Below are 23514 nucleotides of genomic sequence, written 5' to 3' on the forward strand. Positions count from 1 at the left end.
GCACGCGCGGGGGGTGGGGGGCGGCTCTGCCCCTCAGCAGGCCGCTGGGCCTGCTCTGTGGGTGGTCACAGTTCCCTCTACCTTGCCAGTGCAGGGGGAGGGGGCGGCTCTGCCTCTCAGCAGGCTGCTGCTCCTCTTCTGCTGGTGGGTCGCAGGCCCGCCTACCTTGCAGGAGTGATTGGAAGCTCTGTTCAGCCGTGGGCCACTGGGCGTTTTCTGCCGGTGGTCACCGTTCCGCCTACCTGGCAGGCGCGGGGGGTGGGGGACGGCTCTGCCCCTCAGCAGGCTGCTGGGCCTGCTCTGTGGATGGTCACAGTTCCCTCTACCTTGCCGGCGCAGGGGGAGGGGGCGGCTCTCCACTATCTGTTTTTTAAAAATAGAACATCGTATCTAAATAGACATTTCCCAAATTTATTCTTGAACTAAATATTTAATAATAGCTTTATAATGGAAGTGATCCCTATGTAGGGCATATAGGTTTTTTTCTCGTCTCATTATACCTGAAAAAGGTGACCGTTATGAACCCTCCCCTGTTTTCTCCCATAAGGCGGAGACTATGTGTAAGACGTCTACTTAATCCATAATACTGGAATGCTTTTTCCCTAGATATTACTAATCCCAAATTATATATAATCCTTTTGTTAAAAGACTGTAGATTCTTATAGAAGAATTAGCTCTTTTCTAAGCCTAACAGTTCGAGCGGTGTGCGAAGTCCTTTTCAGAGCACTTCATTGAAAGTTTCATGAAATCGGTAGATGGCACCAGATGGTCTAAGGGGTAGGGATCCAGGTGAGTTTCCAGGTCATGACCTTTTGGATTTCGAAACTAACAGTTATTTTTCTGCTTCATTTTAATTACCTTTCAATATTGGTCATGCCTTACCTAGACTATAAATGGAATTGGGGTATGAAAATTTGAAAGTTTGAGTTTGTTTTACTTATATCTTAGGAAATTCTCATTCCTTAAGCCCAGAATTAAAAGAGTTATCTTTTTCTTATTGTCTTATATTCTTTTTAGTCTAAATTTTCTTTCCTTGTTTATGGCATGGTATATGGAACCCTTACCTGGTAATTTAGTGGCTACAGGCATAGAGTTTTACTGGATAACACATGGATAGAAGAAGGCTGTTTTTTTGGTTTTTGGTTGTCTTCCCTGTGTACCAGGATGTTTCTTTGACATTTCACTCTATTCCCTGTGTATCCAGTTTTACGCATAATAGATGGTATTGTGCTCCTACGTATCTGTTGATCTTGCTGGTCCCTTACCATATCTTTACACAAGTCCTCCATTTCAAGTGATGTGGAGATAGAGCATCCTATACTTATGAATAGTACTCCAAAAATGCAGAAAGGGAATCATTACACCAAACATAGATAATCAGACCCATTCTGTGTATAGATACACAAACCTGGGCTCAAATTTTTCCTACAATGTGCCTAATCAAGTTTGAGTGGTTCCTACCCTATCCTCAAGCAGCTGATGATGGTTTTACTGGTAAAGGATAACTTTTGGTAGAGGAAACTATAGGTCCTTTGCACAAGATTGCAGACCTCTGTTCAGGGACTGTAATCTTGTACTTATACAACTAAGTATATTGTATCTTTCACACTTCAGAAATTCTCCCCATCTTATCTTTTCTTTCCTTTTGACCAGGACTACATTTTTCAGGTAATCCCTAAGAACCAATAAATAATTCTTTATAAGAAATATAGTAATGGATTTAATTTGAAAAATATATGCGCATTTGTGTACATTGTATGACTCGAGACTTCCTTATTGTGCGGTTTTTATTTTTTATCTTTATTTTTTGGCAATTGTAAAGGAATAAAATTCCAAGATTAATTACAACAAAAATTAGAACACCATTTTTACTTGAAACAATGACTGACAAACCATGGTGTGTTATTTATTTATTTTTTTGTATCAACATTATCACACATGTATGTGACTTAAAACAACACATGTATTATCTCACAGTCTTATGTAATATTACTGTGGGTCAGATCATGGTTTAGCTGGCTCCTCTGCTTTAGGGTCTCACAAGGCCGCTTTCAGTATGTGGTTCCTGAAGTTGCAGTCTTATCTGAAGCTCTGTGGGGGAAGTATCTGCTTCCAAGTTCACATGGTTGTTGGTAGCATTCATTTCCTTATAGGTTGTCAAACTGAGTCTCAGTATCTGACTGTTTTTTGGTTCATTCTTTGCCAGATGGGTCTTCCCAGGTTGGCTGCTTGCTTTCTCAAAGGTATTAAGGGAGAATCCTTAGCAAAATGTCATTAGAGTCTGAAGTAATGTAATTACGAATAGAAAATCATGTTTATCCTATTACTTTTGCTGTATTCTACTGGTTAGAAGCAAGTCAGAGGTCCTACACAAAGGGAGGGAATCACACAGGATATGATTAACAGGAGGTGGGAATTGTGGCAGCCACTTTAGTATATATCTGCCAGGCACAGTTCTTTAATTTTGGGTAGTTGGCAATCACTTCCTCAAAATTGAACACAGTGTACCTGCCATCTCAAGGAAAATGACTGATAGTAATATTTCTTGATTATGGTAAAATTTGAGCTTTCAAGCAAAGGTTAGAATTTTGGAAAACTTAACATCTGCCACTCTGATCTTGACAGCATCCTACTATTTCTTGAAGTGAGGTGGAAGGCTACCCAGAATGTAAAAATTATTTGCTGTTAGTTAGAATCAAATTAACTTAATGGTGTTCTCATGATTGTCATAAGCTGTTTGGCATTTAGGGGGAAAAAGAGAAAGCGAAAACTCAATTATTTAATGAAGTTTATAAATAAAAATATTTCAAACATAACTTGGGGGGAAAAATAACAAAGCCAGGTGGTATCTTTGACGTTACAAAGTTAAAAACTAGAGACTTTTTTGACTTGGACTGTTGTGTTTTTGTAGGCCTAGTTTTAAAATCAAAGTACTTCAATTGGTGGTTCCCAATTCTTGGATTCTTTAAAAAAACCAAAACAAAACAAAACAAAAAAAAAAACAACAGTTTTGCCAGTTGGTCTGGGTGGGGCCTGGAAATAATAGATTTTTAAGAACTCCCAGAGATCTCCATAAAGTTAAGAATGATAGAGGTGTATTCTAGAATGAATTGAGAATCCTATTTAAGGAACTTTCTCCCCGTATTTTGGAAGCCATTGGTTTTAATAAATTGATTAATAGTTTCCCATTTTATGTCATGTTTTGTATGTGTGTATGTTTACTTTTTCCATGAACTGTCTTTGTATTTCATCATCTCTTTCAGGTAGGCAGGGATGGAATATATTATTACTTATAAAGTTAGTATGATACAGCTTAAGGGTCAGACCAGGATTCTAATTTCGGCTCCATCCAAAATAAATGGTGCTGTATTGGGAACCTTCCTCAACCAGGAAGGGCTTTATTAGTTCTTTTGTGATGACTACTTGATATATTTACTATGACAAGCAATTACATATAAACATAATTGTGGCTGTTATTTGTCGGAAGATGAATAACTTGAAGTTCAGAAGTGAATTGCCCAAGGTTACATAGTTAAATAAAAATGCAAATCTTCTGAATGCCAGTAAAGTGCTTGTTCTACTCTTATTATTGTATATGACATTTTTCTGGACTGTTTTTATAATTCATTAAAAATTCTCAATTGGAGAATTATTTTAATTATTTATTTGTTGATTAGTGGATTGCCTGCTCTCTGAAATTGTGATAATTAACCAGAGTTTTCTTCTAGAAAAGTGTTTAACAGCATTAACTTTATTATACTTATGTTAAAAGAACTATTTTAGAAAATGAAATTTTCAATTCTTAAAGTGCATATATTTAGAAAAAATATTTAAATTGAAGTAAAATTTTGCTTAGTTATAGTTCAGTATGGCATTATTGATTTTTTTAAACTACATTTTAAGGCTCAGATATCCATATCTGCCTTTTTGGTCCTAAATTCTAGATGTTACTTGTGTTACAATAATAACTTATTTCTATAACTTCTTAACAACCCTGTGTCAATTGGAAAGTTAGTAACAAAGCAAAATTCTTAAACTTGATCAGCCCTCAATTTATAAACAAAATACTTCAAATTTTGTTATAAAATAATATGTATTTTGTGAGGAAAGTTTAGAAAAGAGAGAAGAATATATCAGGACCATGTTGTATATGTCAATATGTATTTCACTTTTTACTGAACATTCTACTTGGATCATATCATTGATTATTTCTCAAAATCTTGATGTTAATAGTTGCATGATTATCCATCAATTTATTTTACCACTCCCCTATTGTTGGATATATAGGTTTTAATGTTTCTGCTATTATAAATAATTTTCCATTACACTTTCATTTCCTTATCATGAATCCTTAAATGTAGAATAATTTAATCATGTGAACCTTTTAAAGGCTTTGGTAACTACTGCTAACATTTTTATGCAGATTATACCAAAATATAACCTCTACTTTGCCAGTAGTGAATGTTTCATCATTTTTTAAAAAAAATATTTATTTTTTTAGTTTTTAGGTGGATACAATATTTTTATTTTTTATTTTTATGTGTTGGGGATCGAACCTAGCGCCCCATGTATGCCAGGCGAGCACGCTACCGCTTGAGCCACATCCCCAGTCATCATTTTTAAACTTTAACTTTATTCAAACTATCATTAGTCTTTTTAATTAAATTATTTATTTATTCTAATTTGTTATACACAATGGCAGAATGCAGTTGATTTCATATTACACATATAGAGCACAATTTTTCAAGTCACTGATTGTGCACAAAGTATTTTCACACCATTCATGTCTTCATACATATACTTAGGGTAATGATGTCTAACTCATTCCACATCATTCCTACTCCCTTGCTCCCTTCCTTCCCCTCCCTCCCACTGCTTAAGGGAACCATATATCAATAAGACATAACAGTTCTATCATTAGTCTTACAAGAAAAAAATAATTCAAACAGTTCCTATATTTCTCTTACCCATTTTCCCCCAATGTTAACTTTTTATCACAGGCAATTAACATGAACTAAACCTCAGACCTTAATAGAATTTCACCAGTTTTTCCATTAATGTTCCTTTTCTTTCCAGGATCCTATTCATGATCTCACCTTGTAGTTTATTCTTAGTCTTATGTTTTCTGCAGTTATTAATTCTTTTTTTGATCTTGATATTCTTAAGAGTAGCCGCTAATTATATATTTTGTAGTATTGAAGAATGCCAATTCAATAAACACTATTATTTGCATTTCTTTGACTAGTATGTTGGAAAAAAGGTATTTTGAATATATTGGCTATTGCATTTTAGTTTGAATTATCTCAGTTTATGTCCTTTGCCCATTTTTTTTTCTAAAAGTAGCTGTCTTTTTTTCCAGTTTGATTTTTAAGCATTGTTAATCTTAAAACTTGCTTGCTATATATTACAACATGTAGAGTGGTCTGGCTTACTCTCAACAATGATTGTCTTTTATGAAAATGGCATTGGAGCATAATATTGTGGTGTGTGTTTTGTGTATGTGTCAGCATTCTTAACATACAATGCTATTTGAATATTCCTAAATTTATTGACCACAATTTTCATAATTATTTATAATAAGTATATGTGTATATTTTCATATAAATGTATATATTACTGTATATTTGACCACAGCATAGTTCATCTCATACTTTTCACTTCTGTTTTCTTGAGATCTTCCTGCTAGTTTGAACCACCCTTTCTCCTCATGGAAGGGCTGAAATTTCCTTTGAGGCTCTGGTCTCTAGGAGCAGGGCTGCTGACCCAGATCACTTCTGTAAATAACTTCTATTCTATTCCCTGTCTGCTTGGCATTCTTACTGGCCAGGTTGCTTTTATATTTGCCTTATAAAAGGGGAGATTGGCCTACCACAGCTTTCTGTGGGATGATAGGAAGAGTGAGGGGACCAGTCTTTTCTGACCTATAGTCAGAAAAGATAGTTCTGACCTATAGTCAAGAAAGATAGTTCCAAAATTCATATTGTGTGATATATTCGTCCTTTCTGTTTGTTTGTATTGATATTTTGAAAGCAGGATTTTAAAAAAATATTTTTTAGTTGTACATGGATGCAGTATCTTTATTTTGTTTATTTACTTTTATGTGGTGCTGAGGATTGAACCCAGTGCCTCACATGTGGGAGGCAAGTGCTTTACCGCTGAGCCACACCCCAGACACCAGGATGCAGAATTTTTTAGAGGCACAAGAGCTTTTAATTTTTATAACCATGTTAATATGTTTTATACTTGTCTCCTTGTTTAGCCCAAGATTTTGCCCAGTTCTATTATTTGCTTTTTGATGGTGATACAGCATTTTTAGAATCCCTCTCAGAATGTATCACTGTTATTAATGTAAAATGGATTTACTTTTCTTTTATCTTGAAAATGTTGGACTATAATTTTTCCTTCAAATTAATTGGCTAGTCAGGAATAGACCAGCTCTATTAGCTTGCTTTCAAAGTTTTAGTAAATTATAATTTTGGCAAATTAGAAACCATCTTTGTGTTTTTAAGCTTATTAATAATTGAGGCATCAAAGGTTATTCTTAGAATATTGACATATAATTAATTTGCATTTATAAATTTTATGAAAAATAATTATAACTATAATGAATAAATGTAATATTCTTTCTCTGAAATATTTTAACAGGGTTACATAATGAGCTCATCACGAGTTGTATCTAATAATTCTTCAGAGTTACTATTTGACTTGACCCAGGAGACAGGAATATCACATTACCAAGGGGGACCAACACTTTCTATAGCAGGTTGGTATTAGTACTTTTTCCAAAAAGTTATAAAAGAAACTTGATGAATTTGCTTATGGAATTAACTTTCTATTTTGAAGCTCATACCCTCTTGTGAAGTCTTTCATATATTGTAACATGGAGTTGTGCTAATAGTTTTTGAATGCCTTTTTGGGTAACTTTATATAAAATCTTGGCTAAACTTCTTTGAACTCATTCTCACTTGGAGCCAAACTTAATACCTTAAAGTAATTTATATGAATTAGAGAGGTCCTCATATGCCCTAAATATTCTATTTTAAAAATTAGTTTCTATGACCACTTAGGGGAAAAAGTGTTTGTTATTATTGATTTCTTCATTAGGTTAGTGTCACTCTAGTCCAATAAATGGTCTCAATATGATAGTAAAACATGATTTTAAAGTGTTAGTGTAAAGTAACCACATTAAAGAAATGATTTGTACATAGTAAGTACTCAGTAAATGCTATTTGAAGAAGTAATGAAATTTACCTATTGAAGAAGATTTTGAGTTCATTGAGGGTATAACAAAATTCTTCATTAATCTAAAATACATTTGTATAGTATGAATTTTGTCTTATTGAAAATTTTCTGTAATCAAAGTACTTAATCTTTATATACTGGCAATTTATATGTGTTTCAAATATTTGATGAAGTAGAGATGTATATGATTTTTTTGGAGTTTTTAGGTTGTTTACTAAACAGATCAGTGTGAAGAATCTACCAAACTCAACTTCTGTCCATTCTTTTTCCATAGTAATAATGCTTAATGTTTTTCCTTTTTTTTGTGTGTGGTATAGAGGATTTGAATCTAGGGCATTACATGTGCTAAGCAAGCATTCTACCACTGAGCTACTGTATCCCCAGAGCTTTATAAAAAATATTTTTACTTGAGACTAGCTGTTGTTGAGTTGCCCTCAAACTTTCAATCCTCTTACCTCAGCCTCATGAGTCAGTCATTGCGATTTTAGATGTACACCACTGTTTTTCTTTTCAGCAATATTTGATACTCACTTCTCTTGGTGTCACTACATACCTAGTAAACTTCTAGTTAATAAAGTAGGTAAGACCCAAAGAGAAATGGGGATATATTTGTGGTAAATCTGGTTTTACAAAACGCATGGACTTTTATTCATAAAAAAGATATGAATTCTTGAAACTTCTTAAAAGTAAGGATAATGACACCTATTCTCTAGCCAGGTTTTCTGATATAGAGAATGAAACTTTAGTCTGAGCAGTAAATAAGGTAATTTGAAAGAAGTAAGTTTGAACCTCTAATCTGGAGAATTTTTAGTCAGTTAACCTCTTTCCACTTTTGTTTTCTGATATTATTCAAAGTAGAGATACTCATTTTTCTTATATTATGCATTCATTCACCATACCTGAATCAGTCATTTGGAGATTTTACTTAAATTCTTTTTTTTTGAATATTTATTTTTTTAGTTGTAGGTGGACACACAATATCTCTTTCATTTTTATGTGGTGCTGAGGATTGAACCCAATGCCTCACGCATGCTAGGTGAGCAGTCTACCACTGAGCCACAACCCCAGCCCTTTATTTTAATTTTTAATATAGTTTATTCCAGACTTTTTTTTTTAATTTTTAAATTTGTTTTAATTAGTTATACATGACAGGAGAATGCATTTATGCACTTTGATGTACATAGTGGGATATAATTTCTCATTTTTCTTAGTGTACATGTTGTAGAAACATATTGCTCATGCCATCACATATACATAAAGTAATAATGTCTGTTTCATTCTATGATCCTTCCTATCCCCACATCACCTTCCCTCCTCTCCCCTCCCTTCACTTCCCTCTACCTAATTTAAGGTAATGCTGTTCTTCTGTAGTGCCTCCCACCTTATTGTGAATTAGCATCCAGATATTGGAGAAAGCATTTGGCCTTTGATTTTTCGGGGTTGGCTTATTTCTCTTAGCATGATATTCTCCAACTCCATCCATTTACTGGCGAATGCCATAATTTCATTCTTCTTTAAAGCTGAGTAATAATCCATTAAATATATATACCACATTTTCTTTACCCATTCATCTATTGAAGAAAACCTAGATTAGTTCCATAGTTTAGCTATTGTGAATTGAGCTTCTATAAACATTGACAATGGCTGCATTACTCTAATATGCAGATTTTAAGTCCTTTGGGTATAAACTGAGGAGTGGGATAACTGGGTCAAATGGTGATTCCCTTCCAAGTTTTCTGAAGAATCTCCATACTGCTTTCCATCGTGGTTGTACCAATTTTCAGTCCCACCAACAATATATGAGTGAACCTTTTTCCCCACATCCTCACCAACATTTATTGTTGCCTGTATTCTTGATGATTGCCATTCTATTCAGGGCTTTTCTGATGGCCAAATAAGATAAGTAAATTTAAAAATGCATTTATAAGGTTTAAATGACATGACAGCAGTTATGTATGATAAATATGAATAATTATATGTACTATGATGTTCAGTAATACTGTCGAAATTATGAGGGTTCAGAGAAGATTGAATTTGAGTTTGATCTTGAGTGAGTATAGGATTTATACTGGCAGAGATAGAATTTCTTGAAAGCAGGGAATAACACAGCCTAATAGAACAGAGATAAGTTAAAGAATCAGAAGTTTAATCAAATGCAAGTGACTTTTTTTAACATTGAGATTTCTTCTGTTAAATTCTTCCATTAAAGCAATCTATTTCTACTATTTAGCCTGTTGTAAAATCAATTGATTCATTTGAAATGGTAGCACTTAGTGGTTTTTTGGTTAACCTAAACATCTCACAAGAATGCTAAAGGGATCTCATGGAATCTTTCTTATAGACCTGCAGTTTGTAATAGAGTGCTTCATTAGTGGGAGATCATTTTTATGTTATCTCAAAGGATGGAACAGAGAAGCTAACTACTATAATACTTTTTATTTTTATGGCATATTTGCTCTTACTATTATATCTGTTGGAATAATTTTTTTCCCCTCTAAAATAAAGATGGAAAATATTTTGTTAGTAATGATAGTAGCTTTCACTTTCTACTGAGTGCTTTTTATGTACCAAATATTTTCTTGGGATATTTTAAGTATATTATCTTTTTCTTAAATAGCTGTGTAAAATAAGGCATTATAACTTATTTTACAAAAAAGGAAGCTGAAACTCAGAGAAATTAATTAAATAAGCTTAAGAGTGCATAGCTAGAGAGTGACATAATCTGGATTTGAACTTATCTTGTCTGACTTAAAAGCCTAGAATGTTTGTAGTTTATTCACTGCTTCTACTTTTAGTGTATAGTTGGCATTATTAAAATTTGATGTACAGTTTCAGAATCCATTTTTACAAAGCCCATTGTGTATTATTTTCTAAAAGGACTTTGCCTGGCTTGGTTATAGTCTAAATATCCCCATTTTTCTTAGTAATGCTCTAAATAGGTCTAAATCCTTTATCCTTAAGGTAATGGTTTTTAAATGGAAGAGTTTTTTTTTTTTTTTAATGAAATTCCTGTACAAACAAAATTTTATGTGAATATCTAATAAATAAAATGGAAAAGTGTTTTTTTTGTCAGACATGGCCCAATATATTCCCTAAAATGACCCCATTAAATTCTGGGGAACATAGTATGAAAATTCTTATACTAACTCCCTGCATTATGTGCCCTTTCATATGAATGAGTAAAATATTATTCAAACTTAGTTGTTTCCACTTTGTACATGGCAATAAGTGGTTAAAACCACCTAAAGCTGTCAGTAGACCACTCTGCAGTTTGTTAGGTGAGAAAAGAGCTAACATTGCAGTAGACATTTTAAGTTGCTAAATAAAAAAGCATATGAGGGTATCAATTTTTGGAACAAATAAAAGTTATTGTCAGATTTTCTTTTCTTTTTTTTTTTTTTTTAAACAAATTCTAACACATTTAAGTATCCAAAAGTAATTTATTTCTGGGAACTTGGTTCAGTGTTTTCTGCTTTAAAATTTTTGGTCTGGCTTCTTTTATAATAGCAGTTTATATATTTCTGTTTGAAGCCACATTTAGAATTTCTTGCATAGAAAGGTTATTTTACAAATTATCTTAATTCTTGGAGTTTATAATAAATGTTTATACTATTTCTGTATATGCTCTGAGTTTGGATCACTTAATTTTTGTTGTTATTTGTGTGATATGGTAATTAATTATATTATCTGTAAATTAACTCCAAAGTATTTGTACTTAGTTATGAGTAGTGTTCTAGGTGTTCTAAAATATTTTTTCCACTATTTAAATCATTGTAGGTGTGAATGAAAGTTCATTTTTATCAAAACGTCCTTCTGCTTCTGAAGTAAACAGTGTTAATCCAAAAAAGCCTAAGCCCTGTGAGGGTGTTTCTGGAACAAATTCTCCAGCTGAATTTCCTTCAGTTAAATCTCCTTCACTGACATCTTCCCAGGCTATGCCATCAAAAGGTAAATATGAAATCTGACATATAAATAAAAATTACTATAGTATTTATACATAAATTTTAGAAATTATTATAAATTTTGAAACTATCAGTGATTATTTAATGTTAAAAAGTGATAAGTTTTGAATCATAAATGTTCTGAATTTATTTTAGGTGCAAACACGTCATCAAATCAATCTAAAAATGGAACACCTTTTCCAAGAGCTTGTCCAAAGTGCAATATTCATTTCAATCTTTTGGATCCTTTGAAAAATCACATGAAGGTAAAGCTTTCAGAATTTAATTTTTATAAAGGTTGAAACCAGGCATGGTGGCACATGATTATATTTGCAACTACTTGGGAAGATGAGGATAGAGAATTACAAGTTCAAGGCCAGTTGGGCAACGTAGTGAGACTCCCCCTCTCAAAAAGGAATTTTTTGAGATTTACAGTCAATATGGTCTATCTCAGTATTTAGATCAGAAATCTTCTCATAATGGAATTGCTATTTAGCTTAGATAAAAATCTGCTTTCATAGTAATTATGTAAGACTGGCATTCCTTAATCATCAGATTTAAGAAATTAAGTTCATATATTTATAATGGATGCTTATTCTTATTTTATTTAAAAAAAATCAATATTTTATTGGTCACATTGTTTTTCAAATTTAGAAAACATTTATTGTTTAATTTTTTAATAACTTAGATATTTTGTTACCTTATTTCATAATCGCTAACATGTACATGTCACATTACATATGAAAATCTGAGTTTTTACATTTTAATTTTTAATACTCAGACATAAACTTCAAATGGTGAAGTGTTTCATATGAAATAATTTTTTTAACACAGTCCAGAGCATAGTTTATATAATTCTCTTGAACTAGTTTGAGCTTTTTATTATTGTAGGAGGCTCTGAAATTCAGATTTTAAGGAATTTTTTTAGATTATATAAGAAAAAGAAGGGTTCTGTGGCAAAGAAGTAAGGAAAAGTTCTTGCTCACTATTTCAACGATACACAACTTTTTTGTCGCATTTTACAAAAAAAGAAAAAGAAAAAAGCAAGGGGATCCTTTTAAATTTTTAAATACAGGCTCTTTATTAATGTACAGACTATATTTGATCTATACCATTTCCAGCTTTAGTAGTAGTGTAGTGTAGCCTCTAATCACTTCAATTTAGTGCTTAGGTTCTATATGAAACTATTCCCCTGTGAGTATTTTCAATTTCCTCTTCTTTGTAATGTTTTGGTGAGACACCTGATGTTTTTTATGTTTTGCATTATAGATGGAGAGGACAAAAAAAGGCTACATTCAGTCCTCCCTGCAACTGATCAGACTTTAATCTTGTAGTTATTCTTTTGAAATTTTTTAATTTTTAAATTTATAATTATTAATATGTCCTTATTGTACAAATTAAGAAGTTTCACTGTGATGTTTCAATGCATGTATATATATTGTGCTTTGATCATATCCATCCACTCTCCTACCCTCTCTTGTCCTTCCTTTCTGACCCCTACCTTTTGTCCCTTTTCTCTTCCCTAAGAATGTCTTTCCTATTTCCAGGTTATCTTTATGTATTTTGGGCAGTACTGGAGACTTGACTGGCCCCAGGGCTTTGTGCATGCTAGGCTCTACCACTGTGCTACATCCTAGCTATTTTTTAAGTTTCCACATATGAGAAAAAAATATAATGCTTGTTCTGTCTCTTAATTATTTTGCTTAATATGGTGTCCTCCAATTTCATCTTTTTTTTTCTGCCCATGACGTGATTTCATTCATTTTTATGGCTGAATAATATATAACGTATTTTCTTTATCCCACTCATATGTTGATCAGCAACTAGTCTAATTCCATAGCTTGGCTATTGTGAATAGTACTGTAGTAAAAATGGATATGTAGGTATCTCTTGTATGCTGACTTCATTTCCTTTGGATAATAATAATATACCCAGAATTGATAAAGTTGAATCATATGATAGTTCCATTTTTAATTTTTTTAAAATTTTTTGAGGAACCTTCATACCCATTTTTATAGTGTCTGTATGTACTGATGTACTGTTATTTTTTTTTTTTTTTCATGTCTTTGCAAGCATTTTTGGATTTTTTTTTTTTGATAATAGCATTCTGACTAAGGTAAGATAGAATCTCAATGTAGTTTTGATTTGTAGTTCCCTGATAGATGAAGATATTGAATATTTTTTCTTATATTTATGGCCATTTGTATTTCTTTAGAGAAGTGTCTGTGTAGATAATTTGCCCATTCTAAAATTTAGATTACTTGTGCTTTTGTTGTTAAGTTTTTTGAGTTCTTTATATGTCCTGGATATTAATAATTTGTTAGATGAGTAGTTGGCAAAGTTTTCTCCCATTCTATAGGCTGCCTTTTCATTCTTTTGTTCCCTTGCTCTGCAAAAGCATTTTAGTTTAATATCATCCCATTTGTCAGTTCTTGCTTTTGTTCCCTGAGTTATTGAAGTCCTATTCAGGCAATCAACGATTGCTTGTATCAGTATCTTGAAATATTTCCCCTATGTTTTCTTCTAGTAGTTTCAGAGTTTCAGGTCTTTGATCCATCCATCTTGACTTTATTTTTGTTCAGGATGTAAGATAGGGTCTGGTATTTTCAGTCTTTTATAAGTGAATATCCAGTTTTCTATCCAGCTTGAAAAGGTTTCTTTTTTCTGACATGTTTTTGACACCTTTGTCAAGAATCTGTTGGCTCTAGATTTGTGGCTTTATTCTTGTTTTTCTGTTCTATTCATAGCCTTCATGTTTGTTTTTATGTCAGTACATATCTTTGTTACTACAGCTGTGTAGTATATTTTTAAATCAGGTATTGTGATGGCTTCTACATTGTGCATTCTGCTGAGGATTGCTTTGACTATTCTAGGTCTTTTATGATTCTATACAAATTTTAGGATTTTTTTCAAGTTCTGTGAATAATGTCATTGATATTTTCATAGGGATTGCATGGTATATATAGATCACTTTTGGTGGTATAGCCATTTAAATTATATTCTCCTAATATGAACATGGGAAGCCTTCCCATGTTCCATTAGTTTTTTCTTTTTCCTTCAAGTTCTTTCTGTTTATACCTCTTTGGGGTCATTTTTATTATAGAAGTCTTTCACAGTCCTGGTTTTATTTATTCCTAGGTATTTTAGTTTTTGTTTTCTGAGACTACTGTGAATAGGATTGCTTTCTGATTTCTTTCTCAGTGAGTTTGTTATTGGTGTCTAGAAAAGCTACTGATTTTTGTGTGTGCATTTTGTAAAATCTTACAACTCTGCTGAATTTGTCAGTTCTAAGAGTATTTTGGTGGAGTCTAGGATTTTCTGAGTATAGAATTGTGTCTGTAACCAAGGGATACATTGACTTCCTCCTATCCTAACTTTATCCTTTTTATTTCTTTCTGTTGCCTGATTGGCCTGGCTAAGGTTTTAAGTGCTACTATATTGAATAAGAGTGGTGGAACATGTATGAAGGCACGAATTGGTGTCAATACACTTTATATATAACCAGAGGTATGAAAAAGTGTACTCTATATGTGTAATATGAATTGTAATGCATTCCACTGTCATATTTATAAAAAAATTGTAATGCATTCCACTGTCGTATTTATAAAAAAATTATAATTGTAATGCATTCCACTGTCATATTCAATTAAAAAAAAGATTGGTGAGAATAGGTATACTTGTCTTATTGCTGAGTTTATTTATTTTATTTTAGTGTTTATTTTTCAGTTGTAGCTGAACACAATACTATTTTATTTATTCATTTTTACATGGTGCTGAGGATCAAACCCAGGGCCCCGCATTCACTAGGTGAGCGTTCTACTGCTGAGCCACAACTCCAGCTCCTTGTTGCTGAGTTTAGAAGGGACACTTTCAATTTTTCTGTATTCAGTATGATGTTGGCTATGGGTGTTTTATGTATCTCCTTTATTATGTTAAAGTATGACTGTGTTATATATAGTTTATTCAGAGCATTTTATCATGAAGCTTTGCTGAATTTTATCAAAGGTTTTTTTCTCTTTGAGATCATGTTTTTTTATCCTCTATTAATTTTTGTATTAATGTGCTATATTACATTTATTGACTTGTGTGTGTTAAACCATCCTTGCATCCCTTTCATGAAGCCAACTTGTGGACAAGCTTTTTAATGTGCCATTGAATTTGATTTGTATTTTATTGAGGATTTTGCATTTATTTGCATTTATGTTTATCAAGGATATTAGTCTATAGTTTTCTCTTTTTGTTGTGTCATTATCAGGTCTTGGTTGCAGGGTAATTCTAGCTTGGTAAGCTGAGTTTGGAAACATTTTCTTCCCTTTTTTTTTTTTTTTTTCCTAAATAGCTTAAGAAGCATTGCTGTTAGTTCTTTAAAAGTCTGGTAAAGTTCAGCATTGAATCTGTCTAGGCCTGGGCTTTTCCTTGTTTGGAGATTTTTCTCCTGCTTCAGTCACATTGCTCATTACTGATCTATTTGGATTTTTAAAATATGTGTCCAGAATCTCCTCCATTTCTTCTAGATATTCCATTTTTTTTTTGGTATGTAGTTTTCCCAGATTTTCCCGAAGGATCTTACGAATGTTGTCTTTTGTAGTATACCTTTTTCATCTCTATTGTTGTTAATTTGGGTCTTCTCTTTCTTTTGGTTAAATTCGGTACAAGTTTTTCAATTTCATTTTTCTTTTCAAAGAAACAGCTCTTTGTTTCATTTATTTTTTCTTTTCTTTTTTTGGTACCATGGATTGAACTCATGGGCACTCAACCACTGAGCCGCATCCCTAGCCCTGTTTTGTATTTTCTTTAGAGACAGGGTCTCACTGAGTTGCTCACTGTTGCTGAGGCTGGCTTTGAACTCGTGATACTCCTGCCTCAGCCTCCCAAGCCACTGGGATTACAGGCGTGAGCCTCTGGGCCTGGCCCCTTAGTTTATTCTTGTTTTTCTAAGACCTTGAGATTTATCTTAGGTTATTATTTGGGATCTGCTCCCCCTACCTCCCTCAATATAGCCATTCATATCTATAAACTTCCCCCAAAGTACTGTTTTCACTGTATCCCACAGGTTCTACTATGTTATGTTTTCATTTTTATTTGATTCTTGGAATTTTTGAATTTCCTTCCTGATTTTTTCCATAACCTACTGTTTGTTCACCAGTGTATTTTTAGCCTCAATGTTTTGATATAATTACTGCAGTTTTTCTTGTTACAAATTTCTGGTTTCATTCCATCATGATACAATAAGATACAAGTAATCATTTCAGTTTTTCTGAATTAGTTAACTCTTGCTTTATGGTCAAAAATATGATCTATTGTGTAAAAAGTTTCATGCACTGATGAAAAGAATATGCGTTTTGCAGTCCTTAGATGTATATATCTGTTAAGTTATTTGAACTATGGTATAATTCACCCCTGATGTTTTTTTGGTTGATTTTATTTGGTCTGTATGGTGAAAGTGGGTACTGCAGTTACTCATTATTATATTAGGGCCATCTCTCCCTTTGTGTCCTGTGGTGTTTTATAAAATTGGTGCTCTTATGTTTGGTGCATATATGTTTGTAATTGTTATGTGTCTTGATGAATTGTTTCCTTTATCAATATGTAATGACCTCCTTTGTTTTTTCTGTTTTTGACCTAAGTCTGTTTTGTCATCTATGCGTATAGCTATTGCTGCTTGCTTTTGGATTTGGTTTGCTTACAGTATCATTTTCCATCCTTTCACTTTCAGTTTGTGTATGTTTTTGCCAGTGAGTTTCTTTTAGGATGTATATTATTTGGTCTTCTTTTTTAATCTAATGAGCTAATTTGCACCTTTTAATTGAAGAATTAAGACCATTTATGTTGAGAATTCTTATTCAAAGGTGTGTGTGCACTTTTTTCTTGTTATTCTGTAATTTTAAAAATTATTTTATTTGTGCCAAAGATTGAACTCAGGGGCACTCAACCACTGAGCCACATCCCAAGCCCTGTTTTGTATTTTATTAGAGACAGAGTCTCACTGAGTTGCTTAGGGCCTTGGTAAGTTGCTGAGCCTGACTTTGAACACACAACCTCCTGCCTCAGGCTCCCCAGGTGCTGGGATTACAGGCATGTGCCACCATGCCTGGCTGAAGTTTTTTCCTAGTTGTTTTGAATGTTCTATGTTGTGTCTTGCTCTTTTATTGGTCTTAGAGATTTGATGGTTTTATTAATACTATTTGGTTCTTTCCTTTTTTTTTTCTTATTAGCTGTTCTAATCTATTCTACTGAAATTTATTTTTTTCTGTGTCATTATTTTTGTGTTAGTCTTTCTTCCTCACTTCTGTGTAGAATTCCCTTATGTATATTCTATAATGCTGATTTAGTGGTCAGGAATTCCTTTAATGTATGCTTATCATGAAAGTTCTTTATTTTTCCTTTGATTTGGGAAACTTTGCTGGGTATGGTAATTGAGTTTGGCATTTATTTTTTTTTAGGCCTTGAAATACATAATTCCTTGCCCTTCTGGCCTTTTTGAGTTTCTTCTGAGAAATCCACTGTTACTCTGATGTCTTTGTCTTAAAATATGACTTGACTCTTCTTTTTTGCAGCTTTATAAATATTTTTTGTTAGGTACTTTTGGGAGTTTAAATATAATATGTTGTGGGTAAGCTTTTTTTTTTTTTTCTTTTTGTTATGTCTACTTGGGTTTTTTTGTTTTATTTTGTTTTGTTTTGATACGGGGGATTGAACTCAGGGTCACTCAACCACTGAGCCACACCCCTAGCCCAATTTTGTATTTTATTAGAGATAGGGTCTCACTGAGTTGCTTAGTGCCTTGGCAGTTGCTGAGTCTGGCTTTGAACTCGTGATCCTCCTATCTCAGCCTCCCAAGTTGCTGGGATTACAGGCAAGCACCATGGCGCTTGGCTACTTGGGGCTCTTTATGTCTCTTTTACTTGGATATCCATGTCTTTTCCAGGATTTGGGAAGCTATCTTCTGACATTTTGCTGAATAGACTTTCTATGCCTTCAATCTGTAGCTCTTCTCCCTCATCCATTCTGATCATACCTGTGTTTGGTTCTTTAATGGTATCCTAGAGATCTTGTATATTATGTTCATTTTTACTGATTTTTTAAAATTAGTTTCTGAATCTGATAACTCCTCAACTTTTTCTTTAAGTCTTGTTATTCTTTCTTTTGGTCTATCTAATGTTTTGGTGGGGCTTTCAAGTGAGTTTTTAAAATCTGACTTATTGAGCTTTTCATTTCCAAGAATTCTGGTTGGTTCTGTTTCAACATCCCTGTCTATCAAATTTCTCATTCATATCCTGCATTGGCTTCCTTAAGTCATTCAGCTCTTATATCCTCTTGGAATTCATTGAACTGTTTTTTAAAAAATTATTCTTTTAATTTCTCTGTCAAGTAGTTCATCTACTTTTATATCTTTGGATTAGAGATTTATTAGAGATTTATGAACCTCAGGAGCTATTCTACTGCCTTGTGCTTTCATATTTCTTGTGTTTGTATGTTGAGATTTGCTCATCCGCTGGGATGGATATCTTTCACTCTTTTCCACTATTTCTTGGTGAGCCCTGGGTTACTGGGTTTCTATTTAGTATTGAATTTAATTCAATTTGTACTTCCTTGTGTACTTTCCTGTGGCTTCTTTGGCTGTGGTTAAAGGTTTTTACACAATATATAATATATCAGAGCCTAAGTGACTTATTTTCTTTATAGGACTTGCAAGAGGGTAGTCTGCCTGGTATTTCAGGCAATTTTGCTATAGACAGCAATAGATATAGAGTGTACCCTCTGTGATTACTCCTACAGTGGGAATCGAAGCTGCTATCAGGTATGTGTTGGGGGTTTCCCTGGGCTTTTTTGATCTTGGCTGTTAACTTGGAAGCAGTTCTGCTACTGGCTGTTCCAATTGTGGTGATGTCCTGGAGCCTTTATCTTTTGTTTAGACATTCAGGGCATCTCTAGTTGTTTCATGGGGAGAAACAATGGCCAGTTACAGCTCCCTCCACTGTCACACTCACCTCCAACCCTATCAGCAATATGCTGTCTGATAGGGTATGGGAATGACAGATATTGAGGCCCCTCATAAGTATGGTGCCTATAACAGTTATGCTATTTCTTCTGTTCTTGTTATAGTAGTGAGTGTTCCCAAGAGGGACTTCAGATCCACCCCCCTTGCCATGCTTGCTTGGGGACAGGTTGTAGTCTGTGGGCTTTTATTCCTCCTATTCTCTAAGTTGAAGTATCTGCCAAGGTTTAAGTGTGGCCCGAGCAAGGCATAATTCCCCTCAGCTGGGTTGGGAGTGTAGCTCAGTGGCAGAGCACCCAGCTGATGTGTTCAACACAATCAGACTCAATCTCAATCACTGCAAAAAAAGGAGAGGAACAAAGAAGAAAGAAAAAATGAGATAGATAAATAAAGTAAAATCCCAAAACTAAAAACAGTAATACCACAACAAATGAAAAGAAAGAAGAAAAATAATATTAAATAACAAACAGTTAAATAATAAAAATAGAATTAACCAAAGGAATAAAATATAGTTGGAGAAAAGTAAAATAGAAAAGGGAGAAAGGAAGAGAAGAAAAATATTTCATATTAAAAAGAGGAGAAAAATACAAGCATGGTGGCACATGCCTGTAATACCAGTGACTTGGGAGGCAGAGATAGGAGGACCAAGAGTTCAAAGCCAGCCTCAGCAATTTAGCAAGGCGCTAAGTAACTCAGTAAGACCTTGTCTCTAAATAAAATACAAACAAGGGCTGGGAATGTGGCTAAGGGGTCGAGTGTCCCCGAGTTCAATCCCCAATACCAAAAAAATAAGAGGGAAAAAGAGAAATAACCACAAAACAGCACATCAAAATAACAACAACAACAAAAACTTAAGCCAGGTGTGGTGGTGTATGCTTGTAATCCCAGTTATTCAGGAAGTTGAGGCAGGAGGATCACAGGTTCAAAGCCAGTATTGAAGAGAACCTGTCTGAAAAAATGAAAAGTGCTGGGGATGTAGTGCAGTTTTGAAAGTACCCCTGAGTTAAAAAAAAAAAAAAAAAAGTAAAAATATGAATAAAAAAAAAAAATGAAAATTTTCTTTTCCCTCAGGTGCCCAAATGAGCAGGAAGGATAGAAACTCTTTGTGCTGATCAGAGAATTTCTTTGTCTTTAGTCTGTGTGCTGCTTGGACAGAGAAAAGACTGGGGCTTACTCCTTTCTTTTGTGGTACTAGTCAGTTGACTGATGGTAGTAATTTGTGGCTTGATTCAGTTGGAATACCTCTCAGCTGCTTTGTACACCAGAATGAGCTAGTGTGGAATGCAGAGTTCCCTAGAAACAAATTCTCTCTGGAGCTATTTGTGTTATGCACTTCTAGAGCAGAGCTGATGCTGACATCATGGCATGTCAGAATGTGGAACTCCCCAAATCTTTTCTTCAGAGCTTAGCACTTGGAGGGTAGAGCTAATACTAGCTTTGTGGAGTGTCCCTGTATGCACCCCAAGGATGGAGAGAGGATATAGAGTCTCAAAGATCTGTAGTGGAAGGGATGGTGGTGAGTTCTGCATAATCCACAGCCCATGGTTCTGGTGTTTCCAGTCCTGGCTACTTGTGACTGCTCATTCCCCAGACTCTGAGAGCTAAGTCTGGCAAGCCAGGTCTAATGAGAAGCACCTTGTGTTACTGCACATGCTGATTGCTAAAGCAGTAAGTAACCTCAGACAATAGGACCTTTTCTAAGATGGCTCCAAATTATAAAACTGAGAATATGCAAAGAAGTACAGGGGTCTTCTACAGAGCCAATTCAACATGCAAACTGTACTGTTGTTTGCTTAGCCTATATTTCTGTAGGAGGCTGGATCCTGTGCCAGTCATGTTTGTTGGGACTCTTCTGTTTCTTCTCTACCTCTGCTGAAGGGGCATACTTCCCTGGGATTGGCACTGGTACGTTTTGTTTCATTCTGTCTTCCACAATCCATTTTATTTGGGCTTCTCCAAGTCTCTATCTACAGTTGAAACCTGGTATTTTCCCATAGTCACTCATCTCAGTGAGCAACTATGTTACAGTTATTTTAATTTGGTTTCAAGGAGATGCAGGCAAGTGTATAATGCCTCTAATCTACCATTTTTGGAAGATCTCTTGCTACTATGTTCTCTTAGTCACATTTATTTATTTATTTATTTCTAGGTAACAAAGTCACATTATTAAAAATTAAAAATAGGAAGGTGTGTACGTGAAGAATCTTTACCTCTGACTCTTATGACCTGGTTGCCAGTTTTATATCCTTCCTGATTTTCTCTCCACATATAGAAGTAGACATGAATGTTCTTATTTCCCCTCTATTTTGTATACAGTCTGTATACAAAATAGAATCAGTTTAACATGCAAAACATACACACTTCTAGGCCTGGAGAGATTGACAACCTTCTTCCAAGTGTGACTTTTACATGTTATATAACATTATTTGTGATTACTTGTACTGGAAATAACCAAAATATTAAAAAATTTATGTAATGGAACACTGTAACATTTTATGAAAGGAGGGTATTTCTATGATAGATAAAATAGGACAATGTGTAAGAAATACTATTTAACTAAATTGAATGCAATTGAATAATATATGTGTTTATAATAATGAAGTCTCAAAGCATAGTCACAAATCTAGGAAGGAAATATTTAAAACTGGAGAGCTTTTCAGGCACAGAAAGACAAATACTACATGATCTCACTCAGTGGGCAGTTTTTAAAAGTTGATCTCATAGAAATCAAATAGACTAGAGGTCATCAAAGATGGGGACAAGTAGAGGGGGAAGGGAATAGAAATTGGTTGGTCACCAGGTACAGTGTTAGTTTGATAGGCACAGCAAATTCTTATGTTCTATGGCATAATAGGGTGAGTATAATTAACAGTAATGCATTCTATATCTCATATTAGAAGAGGATTTTGATTGTGTTCACACAATTGTATCATAAAAATGTAAAAATCACATTGTTTCAAAAATATAAATATTATGTGTTGATCATAAAAATTAAAAAATAGAAAACTGGGGACTTTTTTTACTTTTTAGCTTTTATATTTTTATATTTCAGTTAAAATTTAATATAATTTCCATAAAATAATGTAATTTTTAGATCAATAATTTAAAAAAAACTTAAATAGAAGTTTTTGATAAATCAAAGTTCATTATATCACAGTTAATGTTTTTTCCCAATGGAAAAATATTAAAATATCCTATAATAATTTATTTGATTCCATGTGTCAAACATAAAACTAAGCTTTAAATAAATACATTATTTCATTTATCCTTTAGGAATTTCTTAAAGTTAGACATTTTTCTCATTGTATCATTAGTTAATTGGTATTCTAACCATACCTCTTATGGTAAAGCCCAAGTGCTGATGAATACTTTTTTTTTTTCTTTAGCAAAAATGTCTGTAGGTTGTTTTCTTTACTATTAGGTAGAAATTTGAAAATACATGTATGATATAGTAAGATATACTATAGATAGTGAGGTACACTAAAAATAATAAGTAAATTATTTGCTTGTCATATAAACTTTTCCAGAGTATTCATTATAATTTTAGTCTTTATTTACATTAATTTTGACTGGTACATAAAGCATAAAATTTTACATATTAATGGGGTGTGATGTTTTGATATGTGTCCATTGTTTAATGTTTTACTCTGCAAACACTTATCAATTCTTTATGGTGAAAACTTTAAATTTTCTGGCTTTTTTAAAAAAAATTTTTTAGCTGTAGGTGGACACAATGCCTTTATTTTTATGTGGTGCTGAGGATTGAACCCAGTGCCTCACCCTCACCAGGTTAGCACTCTACCACTGATCCATAATCCCCACCCCTTTTTTCTGGCTTTTTAAAGTGTACAGTGCATTATTGTTATCTATAGACACCCTACTATGTAATAATAGCATACCAGAACTTCTATTCCTATCTAACTGTAGTTTAGTATCCACTGATAAAACTTTTTACATATCCTTATCTTCACTTATTCAACTTCTTCTGTCCTAGATATATAATCACATCTCAATCCATATCTTTCATTACTTTGCTGATATTTGTGATACAGAAGAATCTAGCTTTCATAACCGTATCATGAATGTATCCTTAACATTTTAAAATGTTCAAAAAAAGTGTTTTGTTTTGTTTTTGATTCTAGTGTTTAGTGTTTGTTGTTGTTGTTTGTTTTTTGTTACTTTGTGTTTTGGTACTGGGAATTGATCTCAGGGGCTCTTTCCCACTGAACTACATTCCAGTCCTTTTTTTTTTTTTTTTTTGCAACAAGGTCTCACTAAATTGCAGAGGGTCTCACCTAGAAAGTAATAAGTTTCTTTTTCTTTTTTTTTTTT

At 33.4% G+C, this 23514-nt stretch overlaps 1 protein-coding gene across 7 annotated transcripts in view; it reads left to right on the plus strand.

Moving 5' to 3' along the window:
* The window catches only part of Znf280d (zinc finger protein 280D), a 95005-nt gene that overhangs the window by 10062 nt on the left and 61429 nt on the right, over positions 1–23514 (plus strand). For all 7 annotated transcript variants that reach the window (XR_007343865.1, XM_048793209.1, XM_015480619.2 and 4 more), the window contains 3 exons: positions 6646–6763; positions 11020–11190; positions 11340–11449. Coding sequence is in view for 6 of the 7 variants with exons in the window: in XM_048793209.1 (XP_048649166.1) it covers positions 6646–6763; positions 11020–11190; positions 11340–11449 (399 nt within the window). In the remaining variant the exon portion in view is untranslated. The remainder of the gene's footprint in view (positions 1–6645; positions 6764–11019; positions 11191–11339; positions 11450–23514) is intronic.

Source organism: Marmota marmota, unplaced genomic scaffold (genome assembly GCF_001458135.2).
Source record: "Marmota marmota marmota unplaced genomic scaffold, marMar, whole genome shotgun sequence".
NCBI lineage: Eukaryota > Metazoa > Chordata > Mammalia > Rodentia > Sciuridae > Marmota > Marmota marmota.